Below are 20,661 nucleotides of genomic sequence, written 5' to 3'. Positions count from 1 at the left end.
GTCAGAGCAGCCCTGGATGAAAGATGCAAGGGTCTGTCAGGAGTCCAGAAACTCATTGACCTTTTATACACACACACACTAATTACAAGCAAACAGATCACAGGTGAGGATGGTTACCTTTAATAGCCATTCAAACCCCTTTGTGCCAACTTGTGTGCATGTTATCAGGCCAAAATCACCTGGGTATGTAAACTTTTGATCAGGGTCATTTGGGTAGTTTCTGTTGTCATTATGATTTAAAAAGAGTAAACACAGTTAATTGATAATAAAACTTATGAGCACAATTGTACATTGGAATTTACAATGCATTGGCTCAGATGCCCATGTGAAAGAGGCCTAATAGCTGAGAAAATCTGAATCAAGTACTAAAAACTTTTCTTCTATTGACCAATAGTAAACCTTCTTCCTGTGCTGAAAGTGTCAGTCGTAATATAGAAAATATTGTAGGTGGGCACAGGCACAGAGACAATAATTGGCTTATAGCAAGGGGGCTGAGACAAAAATGTGTTCCTCTTTAGGTAATCAGCTAATTTGCGTTTTGACAGCCGTGGGTAGCTCTGCCATTACACATTTAGAAAAGTTTTTGTATAGACCAATACAGAAAATACCTGAAGTGTGGCAAGTTTTGGTCCTTCTTCCTTTGGTTTTGGTTTAAAAGTATCGAGTGCTTTTTTGGCATCTCTCTTTTTCTTGTCGTGTTCATCAACAAGCAGCACTTTTGTCTTAGAAGGCTTTGTTGCTGCGTGAAAACAAACAATGGAAATAAAAGATTGAGACAAATATGCAAAAACAGGAGGACTTTTTGTGCCAAGCTCTATTTTTGGCAATAGCTTTTGAATTCTATGCATTAAGATAAAAAAAAACCTTCTGTATGTAGCAGCCCCCTCAGTCCTCCCTATTGCTTACCTGAGCCCCCTCTCGATCCAGCAATGTCTACAACTGTCTCAGACGTCCGGGACTCCCCTCCTCATTGATGAAGACACAGCAGCAGCGCCATTCGCTCCCGCTGCTGTCAATCAAAGTCAGTTAGCCAATGGAGAGAAAGAGGGGGCAGGGCCGAACCGCAGCTCCGTGTCTGAATTGATACAGGGAGCTTGCGACTCGACTCGGGTGCCCCCAGAGCAAGCTGCTTGCTGGGGGGGCACTTAAAGGGAGGGAGGCACGGGCCAGGAGAGCCGAAAATGGACCTGAGAAGAGGAGGATCTAGGCTGGTCTGTGAAAAACCATTCCACAGAGGAGGTAAGCATAACATGTTTTGTTATTTTTATAAAAAAAAAAATGGAGCCTTTACAATCACTTTAAAGCAGTTTTTCACGAGCCAATATTAGCTTCTATCATCTGGATTCCTTTAGGAGAGGGGGGTTGTGTAAAGGACCAGCACTAGTTAACCACTTTAGCCCCGCTCACTGTGCCTCTACTGCGGCACAGTGGCTCATTCCTGTCCAGTGACGTAGACCTACGTCACTGGACTCCTCCCCTTGTGGGCGGCGCTCGCACGCCGCTGGAGGCTCGCTCCCGCTGTATTCAGTCACAGCGGGAGTCGGGCCAGGAGAGGAGCAGCGGCGATCACCGCCGCTCTTCCCCGATTGTCGGGGAATCGAGTTTGGAGATCCGCCTGCTTGTGTAAACAAAGCGGTCGGATCTCCTAAGTGACAGGCAGGGTCAGATTGCAGGGTTCAGCATAGCTGAACCTGCGATCTGTCCCTGTGTCACTCAGTCACCTCCCCCCACACACGTTAGTAAGCACCAGGCATACATTAACCCCTCCCTCTCCAATAAAATTAACCCCTTCCCTGCCAGTGTCATTTTTACAGTAACAGTGCATATTTATAGCACTGATTACTGCAGTAATGTCACTGGTAACCCCAAAAGTGTCAAAAATGTCAGTCAAGGGTCCGATCTGTCCGCCGCAATGTCGCAGTACCGCAAAACAAAATCGCAGATCGCCGCCATTACTCGTTAAAAAAAAAACACCAAAAATGACAGAAATCTTTCCCTTAGTTAGTAAACGCAATAACTTTTGCGCAAACCAATCAAAATACGCTTATTGTGATTTTTTTTTTACCAAACATAGGTAGCAGAAAACAAATTGGCCAAAAATTTTAAAAAATTTTGATTTTTACATTTTTTTTTGGGGGGGGGGGGGGAATTTCATATAAAAAAATGTGAAAAATATTGTTATTTTTTCAAAATGTATGCTTTTTTTTTTTTGTTTAAAGCGCAAAAAGTAAAAATCACACAGGTGATCAAATACCACCAAAAGAAAGCTCTGTTTGTGGGAAAAAAGGACGTAAATTGCGTTTGGGTACGGCGTTGCACGACCGCGCAATTGTCAGTTAAAGTCGCACAGTGCAGAATCGCAAAAAGTGGCCTGGACGTAAGACAGCAAAATCCTCCGGTGGTAACGTGGTTAAACAGAGAGGGGTAAGCAGATGGACTACCCTCTATACATTGGAAAATTGGACTCACAGGCTTATCCGATATACCCACAAGTGATATTGTCTTGTGACAGACACCCCTGAATTCGGAAAAACATCAGATAAATATCTGTGGTGTGTGGACTCTCTGCCCTCTTTCTGGCTGGGACAGGTGTGCCCGGGTCCCCCCTTTCGTGCTCCTTCCATCTTACGGCTCCAGGTGCTCCATAATTATCTTCTTCCCTTTGGAAGCTGGTATTGACAGGATCCCCTGAAGAAGCTACGAGCGAAACGCATAGCGACCCTGCGAGTCTCTAAAAATACCCGTGAAATTTAGATATCTTAACCAATCAATATACGTCATATGTTCCTATTACGGGTATCTCTACAGGCCTCTCCTTGTATGTAAGAGAGAGCCTACCTTACAATAGGGAGACATTATACATCTTTTGTGTATGGATTTTATGCAATTTTTTAATGATGTTTGAATAAAATATATTTTTTTATCTTAATAATTTAGTTCTTTTTCGCCACGGGGTTATGAGTGGCTGCCTATAAAGTCCCATATTTATTTTCTTGTCTTTTTTACCAATTGTACATGGGGATGTGGAATCACAACCTATTGAGTCTTGTCTCATAAACTCTTTTCTTGGACAAAGTATAACATGTTTGTTATTAAAAAAAAAAAAAAATCTTTCCTTAAGGCTCCGTTCACATTATAGCGTATGGATCACGGGCAGAACCGCCGCGGTTCCGCCCGCGATCGGGAGATTATAGCAAATAATCTCCCGATCGCGGGCGGAATCGCGGGCGGAACCGCGGCGGTTCTGCCCGTGATCCATACGCTATAATGTGAACGGAGCCTTAGGATCACTTTAATTCCTAGCACTAAACAGAGAGACAGAAGAGTGAAGAAAAAGTGTTGCTGGGATGGAGATAAAACAAACATGTTGCTTTGCTCTGAATGGACAAGACAGGTTTTCTTTTTTAAATGCAGATTTTGCCAATTGAGGTAAAAGACCACACTCTGTTTTCACAGAAAAAATTTGTCTAGTGCAAGATGTCAGTCTTTAAAACTTTTCCACATAGGTATCCAAAAATGTAAATGCCCTGTTAAAAAAATTGGATTATGTTAATTAGAACTCATCATGTTCTTGAACAAACAGTGTCTGCACTGACATGAATTAGGGTCATTGGGTTGCCCATGTAGGTAAAAATGGCTGCGGTATGCTCCCAATACTCTGTCTGTCTGAATGTTACTTACGATTGTTAATGAAAAGAGAAGTATGAGAATTCAGTTTTTTTTAAGAATTATATTTACCAGGTGGATGCAGCATCGGTCCAATGCTGCATCTGTCCCTTGCTGGCTCTTACACTGAGAACCAAACAATCAAACACCACCATCAGCCACCCACCACCACCCACTGTCAGCTGAAAATGCGTCACAGGAGTGCAGAACGAACTGCACTCCTGTGATCCACAGGTGAAGTACAGCCAAACGGGCTTTGGCTGTACTTCTCCTTTAAACCTCAATACAGTACACTTCCTTGAAGTGTACCTGTAACTCATCCACAGCAGAGGCCAGTGGTGTATTTAGGTTTTGTGCTGTCCTAGGCCTGACTAAACTTGGGCACCCCTAATTTAAAAATGACCCACCCCTTCCTGTATAGGCCACACCCTTTCCTGTTTATGACCCGCCCTGTCATTTGTAAACCACAGACCACAACCACAGTCTATCAGTGCCCATCAGTGCAGCCTCCTCAGTTCCCATAAGTTCAGCTTCATCAGTGCCCATCAGTGCAGCCTTATCAGTGATCATCAGTGCAGCCTCATTATTGCCCATTAGTGATGCCTCATCAGTGCAACATATCAGTGCAGCCTCATCAGTGGCCATCAGTACAGCCCCATCAGTGGCCACCAGTGCAGCCTCTTAGTGCCCATTAGTGCAGCCTATCAGTGCATCATATCAGTACCCATCAGTGCTGCCTTATCAGAACAGCTTATCAGTCCTGCCTCATCCGGGGCCATCGGTGCAGTCTATTAGTGCCCATCAGTGCAAAATATCAGTGCCCATCAGGGCAGCATATCAGTGCAGCCCCATCAGCTTTTTTGCTGCCCCCCTGCAAAGTGCTGCCCTAGGCCTGGGCCTTGTTGGCCTAGGCCAAGATACAGCACTGGCAGAGGCTGCAATTTTGGGTTGTTAAACTATAATTCTGTGAGTCCAGGGAACCAATGACATCACTAATTAGAGTCTCTCATACTACCATTAGAATTTCTGTGGTTAGACGGTTAGACAAGACTATGTATTGCTACCACAAAGAGTTGTAGAGTTAGCAGTAAAGTTCTGCTGTTTAGGAACAGGGACTCACTGTCCCATCTCCCAATAATGCAGCTACCTTTGCTCTAAAATAGCTACAAATAAGGCATGTTGAAATACTCACATTCCTCGACTGGAGGTGGAACGTCTACAGCTGCTGCATCAGCCTTCATCTACGAGAAGAATAGGAAAATTTTAAAACACAAAATTAAAAACATAATAATATACTTCAAGTTGCATAGTTATGTTGGAAAAAAGTCCATCCAGTTCAATCAATGGAAAAAAAAAAAGATAGAATAGGGGCCGCTGAATATGACCCGAGTCTCACTTGCTTGTACAGAAAATGCCTGCCACAGACATAGTTGCACACTGACAATACAGACTCAGTCTAGGGAATATCTTTTTAGAATGTATTGCTGAATAACTTCAACAGGAGGGGGATTCAGGGTTCAGGAATCTCCAAACAATAGCATAAAAAAGAACAGAATGGCAGCTTCTCTCTATTCTTCTCTAAGCAGCCTTTCCTGGAGGTAACATGGGATGGCCAGTATATCTAGGACTCTATTACAGTAATCCCGGTCCATATAACATTTCTAGCTTTTAGTTCCCTTCTAGCACTTGCACACCAAAGAGCCCACAGCAAGGTCTTTACTTACAATGTCCCAGGAGCTGACCGCCACCTAGCACCCACTGGTGGTTGCTTAGTGAGAGGGACAAAATATCCTTTTCCAGACCAGGATTTCAGTTTAATGATATGCAGAAAATAATCCTTTGGCAATCTTCCACGGGCCCTCAGCCCAACTCCTGCTAAAGGCCCAGACTACAATTCTTCAGCACACTATAGCTGCCTCCCAGGGGCAAAGGCTCCAGGAAAACTGGAACCCTCCCTGGAGAGGACAGAACCCTCTGGAAAGGCTTCCCATACCTGTATCACCTCGTCAGCGACATTCTGGACTCTTCCTTTCAGGGATTTGCTGGGGCATGATAAATATTCATACTGGTCATTTGACTCCCCCTGTTCTATATTTTTGGGGCTTCTCCCAGAAGCAGGTGGGAGGACTCAAACACCCAACTTAGGAAATGCAGGGCATCCTCTTTGTCACAAGTCCCACAGTGAATGTCAGCATGGGGGAAGATTATCAGAACTGAAAATGTTGGTAACACTCTTCCTTAGTGAGTGCAATGACACAACTGTGCAAGGGGGGCCACGCTGCAGTAAATTCACTGTAGGACATTTAGCATTGCACCCCTGCAAAAGGAAGGCCCCTTGACTGACAGGAACACTAGATTTTTATTAAGGAAAGGAAGACAGTGGAGGCAAGTTAAATATGTACTTTAATTTACTTTAGTGGGACATTTAGACTAGTGGAGCTTCATTTTGGGTATAGTTGTATTTTAAAATGTCTCCTTGGAAAATAAAAATGTATTACAACTAATGAAAACCGCATTTAAAAATTAAGTGTTTTTACTGGTACCAGTTTCAATTTACTGATGACTGGATCCTACTACTAAATTAGTGGTACTGTCCTGTCCCTTTCAATCAATTGCTCCAGCAGTATCCCTTCTTCTACCCTCTCCTACTTCCTTCTTCTCTCACCCCTCAACTATTTTATCTTTCTTCTATCTTTCGACCCTTCCCTCCAAACTCCCTCCTCTTCCCCCCTTTCCATAGCTAACCACACCCCCCTCCCCCCCAGTGGTTCAACCCATCCAATACCTACAAGCCTTCGCACCCTCCCCAACTATTTCTGATATTAGGTTGACCCACCCTCTCACTCCCTCACTCACCCAGCCTAGATTGGTCTATATTGTAAAAAGTCTTTATGACTTCTCTTATTTATCTATTTCTTCCTTCCCACCCTTGATGTGTGTTGGAGGATCGAAAAAGAGAAAGAGTATCATGGACAATAGAACCTCATATACAGACTCAGTGATGGTTTTTTCCATTACTTTGAATGAAGTTGACAAGAACTTTTATGCAAGAAGGTACTTTGTTGATTGATTTATGCCTTGTGATATTCTCTTATGCAATCTCATAATTTTGGACCATTATGCTTACATGCACCTTCGTTCTCGATTGTCAGTGGATTTATAAATAAAGAATGTTAATAAAATCATAAAAACAATATAAAACATATGTTTAAAAATGTAAAAATGCAAGAGCTCCTCTTAAATTTAGGCACTATTAAAAAATGAGAGAACTGAATTCTCAATCCTCAAGCCAATCAATGGTTTTGTCATATCTGGACTGTAACTCCACACAGCCCTCCAAACATCAAGGTAAGTTCATGAAAGTATGAAGAGGGGTAACACCACTCAGGTGAGTCTGTGTTTACGATCCAAGGTGGGTGCCGAACCCCGGCTCGCCACCGCAAACAGCACACATGAATGAATTGGTCGCACACCACCAAGAATGTCAGTGAAGAAGAAGTTCTTTATTCGTACATACATAGGTACAAGGTACAGCAGGATGAATATGGTAGACGTGTTTCACACAAATTCAACGTGCTTGCTCACTACCATATAAGTTCACGAAAGTATCTAAAGGAAGCTCAGTTCTTCTTGCTGGTCGCTGCCGGTCATATTCTGATTTTTACTCTAGGCTGCTATGGACAACAAGAAGAGCTCTTTCTTCAGAAACTTCAGAAAATAAAGTCTATTTGGAGGGCATAAGAAGTAACTCACCAATTTGTATGTTATCATTAGCTTATGAGTTCATTAAATATGCTAGAAGAATTGATCATACCTTCAGCAAGGGTTAGTTTGAAAACTTAAGGAATAAGTCCTGCGAGCGACCCTGAGGCTCTAAATTGATCAGTTATTTGCTGCAGACACTCCACTTCTCATAATAGTGTGCTTAATTGAAATAAATATATAGTGTTGCGCAAATAAAAAATTATGAAATTAATTAATTTGTGCTTAAATTATTAAAAACCCAAAATATTTATATCTGACATAATATTAAAGTGCCAATAGTGCTAATAAAGTAGTAAATATAATATAATATAATACTCATATAAAAGAGAAAATATATAGATATAAAAGTCCAGTGTGCAAAGTGCAAAAAGCCAATAAACAAAGTCCAAAATGTAATCCTAAAGTGATCTGTGCTCCCAGAGAGAAGTGACCAGAGTGTCACAGTGGACAGCCAGCCGTGCACCCCCTTGTGAATGGGTGCTCACCTCAAATCCTTAAAAAGAGCGCATAGATTGTTATCCCAAAAAGATCATCCATCCATATCCTTCAGGGCTCCTCTCATTAACAGGAGTTGCATCGTCAATCAATGCAGTATATATGCAAACAAAAAGACTTGCAATAGTGTATGAAACCTTAAACAATCAGCTTTTATTAAGTAAAGGTGGATAAATCTCACTCACATTTGTAGGTGCAACACATGCACTTAGACAATAGCATCAAGTAAATGGTGGAAATCATGGTGGTATAGTGGGAGAGACTGCACAGCGCTGCCGGTCTCCACAGCGTGCGCCGATAGCTGACAGCCTCACCTAGACAATAGTGTATCGCTCCGTCCGTCCTTGCCCCTCCCCTACACGTGATGACACAGGGATCACGTGTCTTTCTCAGGGGGATATCCCCCTGAGGAAGCACGCTGGCTGTCCACTGTGACACTCTGGTAACTTCTCTCTGGGAGCACAGATCACTTTAGGATTACATTTTGGACCTTGTTTATTGGCTTTTTGCACTTTGCACACTGGACTTTTATATCTATATATTTTCTCTTTTATATGAGTATTATATTATATTATATTTACTACTTTATTAGCACTATTGGCACTTTAATATTATGTCACATATAAATATTTTGGTTTTTTAATAATTTAAGCACAAATTAATTAATTTAACCATTTTTTATTTGCGCAACACTATATATTTAGTTCGAAAACTTTTTCTCTTTGTTTTCTCTTTGCAAAGCTACTTTTTATAGATATTTATCTTCTTGCTGTACATTAACAATGTGGTGTTTTGCCATTATTATTAAGAGTTTTAGCAGAATATGATTAAAAGTACATAAGCGATATAAACCAAACCTTAATTAAAACAGGACTTATTTTTAATCTAAAAGCTGCACAGAAATTGCAATAATTAATCCTTAAATGCAGAGAAAGAAATATATTTAGAATAATAATACAGGCATCTTCCTTTTATAGTTTATATTATGAATTTCAAGTTTAATTAGTCCTAGAAGAGAAGGTAACTTAATTATGCCTAAATGATTCCCGCTATGGACAATCTAATAGAAACATTACAAAACAGGGTGGATGGAAAGCTTTTTAAAATCTTGTTGTTCCTCCATTAGGTTTTATGCTACCATTTTTTATGAGGCCTTTCTGTACTAATAATAAATGAAGGGACAACCTGTTAACCACAAATAAAAATGTGCGACTGCTTTTCTATTAACAGAGATTGATCTATTAAGGGCAATGCAGCCAAAACACAAAATTCAGTTGGAAGATCATGTCTTGCTAATCAGTGAAAATAATTTGTTATTTATAAGCTTTAATTATATAAAAAATGTCCTTTCATACATTGCTCAATGACTCTGGGCTTGCGTGGGGCATATGGGAACTGCTAGAATGCTCATTCAGAAGATGAGGGTAGGTACAAGGGTTAGTGTAAGGGTAACTGGAGGGTAGGGGGTAATGGAGTAAGGCACCTCCACTGGGAGCCACATAACGAAAAAACTGCCAGCACTGATCTCCTTCTGTTGAAAGTCAATGTATTATAAAATGATTGCTTGGAAGAATATTTCTTTAGCCATAACCAAACAGCATCCAGCTATAATTCTTACATAATCATGTAAGCATGTGGAATTCTCTACCACAAGAGGTGGTTTCTGCGGGAAGTATGGTGGCTTTCAAAAGACTCTTAGACGTACATCTCAAGAATCAGAACATTCAGGGGTATGCGAGATGATTACAGCCACACACACCTACACAGGTTGAACTGGATGGACTATTGTCTTTATTCAACCTCACCTACTATGTAACTATGTAATTAGGAAGCATTAAAGCCCACATACACCTCCTAAAATAGTTTTGTCTTTTGATCCTGACAATAGATCTGTGTTTCTTCCAGTTCCAGAAACAGGCCAAGCTGGCCAGCGAAAGTTGTAGTTATGGAGTTTGGGAAAAATATTTAACATTTACCAGGAGTTCTATAATGGTCAGCTATTATTTATATTGCTGACATTTTTTTCTCCAAAATAAAAAATTGCTGTAACTGCTAGGGTTGATTTACAAAAAGGCAAATAGATTGCGCACTTTGCAATTGCAGTTGCTCCAGAGCTTAGTAAATGCAGTAAAGCTCTACTGACTTCCACCTTCCAATCATATGCAAGCAAAAATTAAGTTTTTAAAATTTCCTTGTATGTAATTGGGCAGTCTTTGTAAAGTGAAGCTTCATCTCATTTACTAAGCTTTGGAGCAACTTCACTTACAGAATGCAATTGCACTTGAAAAGCGCACACTCAGTTTGCCTTCAGTAAATAAACTCCAGTATCTCTTTGCAGAGACTGAGATTTCCTTTTGCTGGAGATTGTAGGCACACATCTGTTGGTGCTGGAAATTAGCACTCATCTGCATATTTTTGCTTGTATAACCAGGCTTAGGGTATTGCTTAGAGTATTAATACGTTTATACTACCAGACATTTTTGCCAGTTTTGCCTATGTAACTGAGTGTCGCTCATCCCAAATCCCACAATTGACTTTTGTTTCTGGTTGTTGGGTGCCCACCTGGGACTTCCCTCGTTGACGCATTTCATCCAAGGACAGGCCTAAATGTAGATCAGACAAAACCAAAGAAAATTTCCAGCTCAACTCACCAACCAGTCTGCTTACCAACTGAATTATCCTATCTAACAGTCTGCATTAACCACTTTAAGACCGGAAGGATTTGCCCCTTTCCTGACCAGGCCCTATTTTGCAATTCGGCACTGCGTTACTTTAACGGGCTATTGCGCGGTCGTGCGACACTGTACCTAAATAAAATTTACGTCCTTTTTTTCCTCACAAATAGAGCTTTATTTTGGTGGTATTTGATCACCTGTATATTAAAAAAGAATAGCGCAACCATGCAAAAGAAATGACTATCAAATATGGAGACAATCCATAAATAACATTGGGGATTTAGTTCCACCATATGGCCATATCGTGCTCAAGCCCACCACTGCGTCAAAGTACCCCATTATCGGTGGGTCCTACACTATCCATAAAAAAGGGGTGAATCCAGCCTCTCTTACCCTTGGAGACAACACTCCTTGCTGGGAAGGTGTGCTAATGCACTGCAGGGGACTCCTCCTATATCTACTTGATAGAGGACACCAATAGAGTACAGGTGTGTGTGGGGGATGGGATGCTCAACCTCATAAGTCTGGTCAGACCGAATACATAATAAACAAGCAAAAAATTGGGGGAGCAAACCCTGAACATGTATATCTAAAGCCGGTGCAGCTATGGACCAAGCAACATGTATATTAAAAAAGAATAGCGCAACCATGCAAAAGAAATGACTATCAAATATGGAGACAATCCATAAATAAAAATGGGGATTTAGTTCCACCATATGGCCATATCGTGCTCAAGCCCACCACTGCGTCAAAGTACCCCATTATCGGTGGGTCCTACACTATCCATAAAAAAGGGGTGAATCCAGCCTCTCTTACCCTTGGAGACAACACTCCTTGCTGGGAAGGTGTGCTAATGCACTGCAGGGGACTCCTCCTATATCTACTTGATAGAGGACACCAATAGAGTACAGGTGTGTGTGGGGGATGGGATGCTCAACCACATAAGTCTGGTCAGACCGAATACATAATAAACAAGCAAAAAATTGGGGGAGCAAACCCTGAACATGTATATCTAAAGCCGGTGCAGCTATGGACCAAGCAACATGTATATTAAAAAAGAATAGCGCAACCATGCAAAAGAAATGACTATCAAATATGGAGACAATCCATAAATAAAAATGGGGATTTAGTTCCACCATATGGCCATATCGTGCTCAAGCCCACCACTGCGTCAAAGTACCCCATTATCGGTGGGTCCTACACTATCCATAAAAAAGGGGTGATTTTTTATGGATTGTCTCCATATTTGATAGTCATTTCTTTTGCATGGTTGCGCTATTCTTTTTTAATATACATGTTGCTTGGTCCATAGCTGCACCGGCTTTAGATATACATGCTCAGGGTTTGCTCCCCCAATTTTTTGCTTGTTTATTATGTATTCGGTCTGACCAGACTTATGAGGTTGAGCATCCCATCCCCCACACACACCTGTACTCTATTGGTGTCCTCTATCAAGTAGATATAGGAGGAGTCCCCTGCAGTGCATTAGCACACCTTCCCAGCAAGGAGTGTTGTCTCCAAGGGTAAGAGAGGCTGGATTCACCCCTTTTTTATGGATAGTGTAGGACCCACCGATAATGGGGTACTTTGACGCAGTGGTGGGCTTGAGCACGATATGGCCATATGGTGGAACTAAATCCCCATTTTTATTTATGGATTGTCTCCATATTTGATAGTCATTTCTTTTGCATGGTTGCGCTATTCTTTTTTAATATACATGTTGCTTGGTCCATAGCTGCACCGGCTTTAGATATACATGTTCAGGGTTCGCTCCCCCAATTTTTTGCTTGTTTATTATGTATTCGGTCTGACCAGACTTATGAGGTTGAGCATCCCATCCCCCACACACACCTGTACTCTATTGGTGTCCTCTATCAAGTAGATATAGGAGGAGTCCCCTGCAGTGCATTAGCACACCTTCCCAGCAAGGAGTGTAGTCTCCAAGGGTAAGAGAGGCTGGATTCACCCCTTTTTTATGGATAGTGTAGGACCCACCGATAATGGGGTACTTTGACGCAGTGGTGGGCTTGAGCACGATATGGCCATATGGTGGAACTAAATCCCCATTTTTATTTATGGATTGTCTCCATATTTGATAGTCATTTCTTTTGCATGGTTGCGCTATTCTTTTTTAATATACATGTTGCTTGGTCCATAGCTGCACCGGCTTTAGATATACATGTTCAGGGTTTGCTCCCCCAATTTTTTGCTTGTTTATTATGTATTCGGTCTGACCAGACTTATGAGGTTGAGCATCCCATCCCCCACACACACCTGTACTCTATTGGTGTCCTCTATCAAGTAGATATAGGAGGAGTCCCCTGCAGTGCATTAGCACACCTTCCCAACAAGGAGTGTTGTCTCCAAGGGTAAGAGAGGCTGGATTCACCCCTTTTTTATGGATAGTGTAGGACCCACCGATAATGGGGTACTTTGACGCAGTGGTGGGCTTGAGCACGATATGGCCATATGGTGGAACTAAATCCCCATTTTTTTTATGGATTGTCTCCATATTTGATAGTCATTTCTTTTGCATGGTTGCGCTATTCTTTTTTAATATACATGTTGCTTGGTCCATAGCTGCACCGGCTTTAGATATACATGTTCAGGGTTTGCTTCCCCAATTTTTTGCTTGTTTATTATGTATTCGGTCTGACCAGACTTATGGGGTTGAGCATCCCATCCCCCACACACACCTGTACTCTATTGGTGTCCTCTATCAAGTAGATATAGGAGGAGTCCCCTGCAGTGCATTAGCACACCTTCCCAGCAAGGAGTGTTGTCTCCAAGGGTAAGAGAGGCTGGATTCACCCCTTTTTTATGGATAGTGTAGGACCCACCGATAATGGGGTACTTTGACGCAGTGGTGGGCTTGAGCACGATATGGCCATATGGTGGAACTAAATCCCCATTTTTATTTATGGATTGTCTCCATATTTGATAGTCATTTCTTTTGCATGGTTGCGCTATTCTTTTTTAATATACATGTTGCTTGGTCCATAGCTGCACCGGCTTTAGATATACATGTTCAGGGTTTGCTCCCCCAATTTTTTGCTTGTTTATTATGTATTCGGTCTGACCAGACTTATGAGGTTGAGCATCCCATCCCCCACACACACCTGTACTCTATTGGTGTCCTCTATCAAGTAGATATAGGAGGAGTCCCCTGCAGTGCATTAGCACACCTTCCCAGCAAGGAGTGTTGTCTCCAAGGGTAAGAGAGGCTGGATTCACCCCTTTTTTATGGATAGTGTAGGACCCACCGATAATGGGGTACTTTGACGCAGTGGTGGGCTTGAGCACGATATGGCCATATGGTGGAACTAAATCCCCATTTTTATTTATGGATTGTCTCCATATTTGATAGTCATTTCTTTTGCATGGTTGCGCTATTCTTTTTTAATATACATGTTGCTTGGTCCATAGCTGCACCGGCTTTAGATATACATGTTCAGGGTTTGCTCCCCCAATTTTTTGCTTGTTTATTATGTATTCGGTCTGACCAGACTTATGAGGTTGAGCATCCCATCCCCCACACACACCTGTACTCTATTGGTGTCCTCTATCAAGTAGATATAGGAGGAGTCCCCTGCAGTGCATTAGCACACCTTCCCAGCAAGGAGTGTTGTCTCCAAGGGTAAGAGAGGCTGGATTCACCCCTTTTTTATGGATAGTGTAGGACCCACCGATAATGGGGTACTTTGACGCAGTGGTGGGCTTGAGCACGATATGGCCATATGGTGGAACTAAATCCCCATTTTTATTTATGGATTGTCTCCATATTTGATAGTCATTTCTTTTGCATGGTTGCGCTATTCTTTTTTAATATACATGTTGCTTGGTCCATAGCTGCACCGGCTTTAGATATACATGTTCAGGGTTTGCTCCCCCAATTTTTTGCTTGTTTATTATGTATTCGGTCTGACCAGACTTATGAGGTTGAGCATCCCATCCCCCACACACACCTGTACTCTATTGGTGTCCTCTATCAAGTAGATATAGGAGGAGTCCCCTGCAGTGCATTAGCACACCTTCCCAGCAAGGAGTGTTGTCTCCAAGGGTAAGAGAGGCTGGATTCACCCCTTTTTTATGGATAGTGTAGGACCCACCGATAATGGGGTACTTTGACGCAGTGGTGGGCTTGAGCACGATATGGCCATATGGTGGAACTAAATCCCCATTTTTATTTATGGATTGTCTCCATATTTGATAGTCATTTCTTTTGCATGGTTGCGCTATTCTTTTTTAATATACATGTTGCTTGGTCCATAGCTGCACCGGCTTTAGATATACATGTTCAGGGTTTGCTCCCCCAATTTTTTGCTTGTTTATTATGTATTCGGTCTGACCAGACTTATGGGGTTGAGCATCCCATCCCCCACACACACCTGTACTCTATTGGTGTCCTCTATCAAGTAGATATAGGAGGAGTCCCCTGCAGTGCATTAGCACACCTTCCCAGCAAGGAGTGTTGTCTCCAAGGGTAAGAGAGGCTGGATTCACCTCTTTTTTATGGATAGTGTAGGACCCACCGATAATGGGGTACTTTGACGCAGTGGTGGGCTTGAGCACGATATGGCCATATGGTGGAACTAAATCCCCATTTTTATTTATGGATCGTCTCCATATTTGATAGTCATTTCTTTTGCATGGTTGCGCTATTCTTTTTTAATATACATGTTGCTTGGTCCATAGCTGCACCGGCTTTAGATATACATGTTCAGGGTTCGCTCCCCCAATTTTTTGCTTGTTTATTATGTATTCGGTCTGACCAGACTTATGAGGTTGAGCATCCCATCCCCCACACACACCTGTACTCTATTGGTGTCCTCTATCAAGTAGATATAGGAGGAGTCCCCTGCAGTGCATTAGCACACCTTCCCAGCAAGGAGTGTTGTCTCCAAGGGTAAGAGAGGCTGGATTCACCCCTTTTTTATGGATAGTGTAGGACCCACCGATAATGGGGTACTTTGACGCAGTGGTGGGCTTGAGCACGATATGGCCATATGGTGGAACTAAATCCCCATTTTTATTTATGGATTGTCTCCATATTTGATAGTCATTTCTTTTGCATGGTTGCGCTATTCTTTTTTAATATACATGTTGCTTGGTCCATAGCTGCACCGGCTTTAGATATACATGTTCAGGGTTTGCTCCCCCAATTTTTTGCTTGTTTATTATGTATTCGGTCTGACCAGACTTATGGGGTTGAGCATCCCATCCCCCACACACACCTGTACTCTATTGGTGTCCTCTATCAAGTAGATATAGGAGGAGTCCCCTGCAGTGCATTAGCACACCTTCCCAGCAAGGAGTGTTGTCTCCAAGGGTAAGAGAGGCTGGATTCACCCCTTTTTTATGGATAGTGTAGGACCCACCGATAATGGGGTACTTTGACGCAGTGGTGGGCTTGAGCACGATATGGCCATATGGTGGAACTAAATCCCCATTTTTATTTATGGATCGTCTCCATATTTGATAGTCATTTCTTTTGCATGGTTGCGCTATTCTTTTTTAATATACATGTTGCTTGGTCCATAGCTGCACCGGCTTTAGATATACATGTTCAGGGTTTGCTCCCCCAATTTTTTGCTTGTTTATTATGTATTCGGTCTGACCAGACTTATGAGGTTGAGCATCCCATCCCCCACACACACCTGTACTCTATTGGTGTCCTCTATCAAGTAGATATAGGAGGAGTCCCCTGCAGTGCATTAGCACACCTTCCCAGCAAGGAGTGTTGTCTCCAAGGGTAAGAGAGGCTGGATTCACCCCTTTTTTATGGATAGTGTAGGACCCACCGATAATGGGGTACTTTGACGCAGTGGTGGGCTTGAGCACGATATGGCCATATGGTGGAACTAAATCCCCATTTTTATTTATGGATTGTCTCCATATTTGATAGTCATTTCTTTTGCATGGTTGCGCTATTCTTTTTTAATATACATGTTGCTTGGTCCATAGCTGCACCGGCTTTAGATATACATGTTCAGGGTTTGCTCCCCCAATTTTTTGCTTGTTTATTATGTATTCGGTCTGACCAGACTTATGAGGTTGAGCATCCCATCCCCCACACACACCTGTACTCTATTGGTGTCCTCTATCAAGTAGATATAGGAGGAGTCCCCTGCAGTGCATTAGCACACCTTCCCAGCAAGGAGTGTTGTCTCCAAGGGTAAGAGAGGCTGGATTCACCTCTTTTTTATGGATAGTGTAGGACCCACCGATAATGGGGTACTTTGACGCAGTGGTGGGCTTGAGCACGATATGGCCATATGGTGGAACTAAATCCCCATTTTTATTTATGGATCGTCTCCATATTTGATAGTCATTTCTTTTGCATGGTTGCGCTATTCTTTTTTAATATACATGTTGCTTGGTCCATAGCTGCACCGGCTTTAGATATACATGTTCAGGGTTCGCTCCCCCAATTTTTTGCTTGTTTATTATGTATTCGGTCTGACCAGACTTATGAGGTTTAGCATCCCATCCCCCACACACACCTGTACTCTATTGGTGTCCTCTATCAAGTAGATATAGGAGGAGTCCCCTGCAGTGCATTAGCACACCTTCCCAGCAAGGAGTGTTGTCTCCAAGGGTAAGAGAGGCTGGATTCACCCCTTTTTTATGGATAGTGTAGGACCCACCGATAATGGGGTACTTTGACGCAGTGGTGGGCTTGAGCACGATATGGCCATATGGTGGAACTAAATCCCCATTTTTATTTATGGATTGTCTCCATATTTGATAGTCATTTCTTTTGCATGGTTGCGCTATTCTTTTTTAATATACATGTTGCTTGGTCCATAGCTGCACCGGCTTTAGATATACATGTTCAGGGTTTGCTCCCCCAATTTTTTGCTTGTTTATTATGTATTCGGTCTGACCAGACTTATGGGGTTGAGCATCCCATCCCCCACACACACCTGTACTCTATTGGTGTCCTCTATCAAGTAGATATAGGAGGAGTCCCCTGCAGTGCATTAGCACACCTTCCCAGCAAGGAGTGTTGTCTCCAAGGGTAAGAGAGGCTGGATTCACCCCTTTTTTATGGATAGTGTAGGACCCACCGATAATGGGGTACTTTGACGCAGTGGTGGGCTTGAGCACGATATGGCCATATGGTGGAACTAAATCCCCATTTTTATTTATGGATCGTCTCCATATTTGATAGTCATTTCTTTTGCATGGTTGCGCTATTCTTTTTTAATATACATGTTGCTTGGTCCATAGCTGCACCGGCTTTAGATATACATGTTCAGGGTTTGCTCCCCCAATTTTTTGCTTGTTTATTATGTATTCGGTCTGACCAGACTTATGAGGTTGAGCATCCCATCCCCCACACACACCTGTACTCTATTGGTGTCCTCTATCAAGTAGATATAGGAGGAGTCCCCTGCAGTGCATTAGCACACCTTCCCAGCAAGGAGTGTTGTCTCCAAGGGTAAGAGAGGCTGGATTCACCCCTTTTTTATGGATAGTGTAGGACCCACCGATAATGGGGTACTTTGACGCAGTGGTGGGCTTGAGCACGATATGGCCATATGGTGGAACTAAATCCCCATTTTTATTTATGGATTGTCTCCATATTTGATAGTCATTTCTTTTGCATGGTTGCGCTATTCTTTTTTAATATACATGTTGCTTGGTCCATAGCTGCACCGGCTTTAGATATACATGTTCAGGGTTTGCTCCCCCAATTCTTTGCTTGTTTATTTGATCACCTGTGCAATTTTTATTTTTTGCGCTATACACAAAAAAAGCGTCAATTTTGAAAATAAAAAAATATTTTTCACATTCTGCTATATGACAGTCTCAAAAAAAAAATTAAAAAAATCTAAATTTTTTAACATTTTAGGCCAATTTGTTTTCTGCTACATATTTTTGGTAAAGAAAAATCGCAACCAGCGTATTTTGATTGGTTTGCGCAAAAGTTATCGCGTCTACTAACTACAGGAAAGATTTATGTCATTTTTTTACCAATAATGGTGGCGATCTGCGATTATTTTGCGGGACTGCGACATTGCAGCGAACAGATCGGACCCCTAACTGACATTTCTGACACTTTTGGGGGGGCCAGTGACAATACTACAGTAATCAGTGCTGAAAATATGCACTGTTACTGTAATAATGACACTGGCGGGGAAGGGGTTAACAGTATAGGTGATCAAGGAGTTAAATGTGACCCTAGGGGAGTGATTCTAACTGTGGGGGGGTGTGACTTCTGAAATGACCATAGAGACATGTGATCCTATATAGAAGGATCACATGGGCTCTACGGTCATTGCAGGGAGAAGAACGGTCGGCTGTGTTTACAACAGCCGACCCTCCTTCTCTCTCAGCGGGGAGCGATCGCGGGTGCCAGGCAGCAATCGGAGCTGCCTGACCCGTGCATCGGGTTCCCCGCTGCCGAGTGTGGGTGAGAGTGTGCCACCTGCGGCGTGCGCTTGCCCCCTAGCTTCCTGCGCGCGACCGACTTAGACCTACGTCTGTTTGCACAGGAGAGCCACCCTGCCGTAGTAAAAAGGAGGCGGGTGTTCGGGAAGTGGTTAAAAACAAGGATTTAGTTAGCACACATGTGCAAACGTGAGCCAATTTGTGCTAGATGAACCCCTGTTTTTAACGCAAACTGTTAGATAGGATAAATTGGTTGGTAAGCAGACTGGTTGGTGAGTTGAGCTGGGAATTTGCTTTCGTTTTGTCTTGCATGTGTTGCCTTTCCATGTGCTCCTTGCTGTGAAGGCCAGGTATAGGTGGGGCCAGAGGCCATTTGTTTGTTACTGATGCAATATTGGTGAGGGGACACACTGAACACCTTTGCTGCTATTGTGCTATGTGCTGGGTGTGCCCCTGTTCCTTCAAGGAGGATTGGGCTACCTCCAGGCTCACCTCTACCCATTAGAATGCATGTGCTCCCTCTGCTGGAGACTCTCATAAATTTAAAAGGGTTAGGACTGCAAGTAATACAGGGTGCCGTGAAGGTGCCTTGCAGCTTACGCATAGGTTTGCAAATTTGTGCTAACTAAGCCCCTGTTTTTAACGCAAACTGTTAGATAGGATAATTCGGTTGGTAAGCAAGCTGGTTGGTGAGTTGAGCTGGGAATTTTCTTTGTTTTTTTTCTTGCATGCGTTGCCCTTCTATGTGCTCCTTGCTGTGAAGGCCAGTTAAAGAAGGGGCAGGGGCCAATTGTTTGTTTTTAAATGTAGATCAGACTTGGGGGCAAGACCTCAAATTAGTAGGCGGAAAGTTCAAAACTAACCCTAGAATATATTGTTTTAGTTAGTACAGAATGCCTGGAACAGAGGTAGTGAGTAGTAAGTCGATAATCTGTAAGTCTATTTAATCATGCTTGGGATAAATATAAGTCAAAAGTTTAGAGTGGAAGAAGGGTAAAAAAAAAAAAAAGGGACAGACTCGAACTACTTGTTCTTTTTCTGCTATCACTTCTTTAGGTTTCTGTGTTGTTCCATTGCTGGCATAAACCTGTACACCTATTACAGGTGAATAGCCAAAGCCCTACTTCCATCTGCCATCCATAATATATATATAGCACCCTCCTAGGTAGGTGATAGGATGAGCGTATAATAGTTTTTGGTTTCTCTGCTTAGCAGAGAGACAGCTAAGTAAATTTAATTGCTGTCAGCATAACAGAGAGCGGTGATCGGCTAGTGTAGTCTGCTCAGTGTGCTCTTGTGCTGCTCATGTTGTCCTGAAGTTTCACATTGTCCTAGCAACTGTGGAAATTGCTGTATAGTAGCTGGAAAGTATTCAGATGGGAGCATGAATATTCATACAGCCCTCAACAATTACCCAGTGAGGTGCCCCTAGGCATGCTGGGTGACTGTATATATATATATACTGTATATATATTCTAGGAGCACATGGGCTCTGTGTCTTTCCTAGCAAAGGATTGCACAAGGCTGGGGGAGAGGCGCTGCCTCCCCCAACACGTGCTGCCATGTGGCTTCAGGTGGGTGACCTGAGGGCCTGAAGTCTGTGTGGCTGACTCTGGTCCTACCATGGCTGACAGAGGTGGAGTCTACAGTGCATCTGGTCTGG

General features: G+C 42.6%; 1 protein-coding gene across 1 annotated transcript in view; it reads right to left on the bottom strand.

Annotated features, from left to right (window-relative positions):
• The window catches only part of FER1L6 (fer-1 like family member 6), a gene marked incomplete at its 5' end in the record, with an annotated part of 316,530 nt that overhangs the window by 80,825 nt on the left and 215,044 nt on the right, over positions 1-20,661 (bottom strand). The window contains 2 exons of the mRNA XM_082257934.1: positions 609-739; positions 4,859-4,907. Coding sequence (XP_082114060.1) covers positions 609-739; positions 4,859-4,907 — 180 coding nt within the window. The remainder of the gene's footprint in view (positions 1-608; positions 740-4,858; positions 4,908-20,661) is intronic.

The sequence above is a fragment of the Pelophylax lessonae genome (genome assembly GCF_965119305.1).
Source record: "Pelophylax lessonae genome assembly, chromosome: 5".
NCBI classification, from domain to species: domain Eukaryota; kingdom Metazoa; phylum Chordata; class Amphibia; order Anura; family Ranidae; genus Pelophylax; species Pelophylax lessonae.
This window is presented reverse-complemented; position numbering and strand designations above follow the sequence as displayed.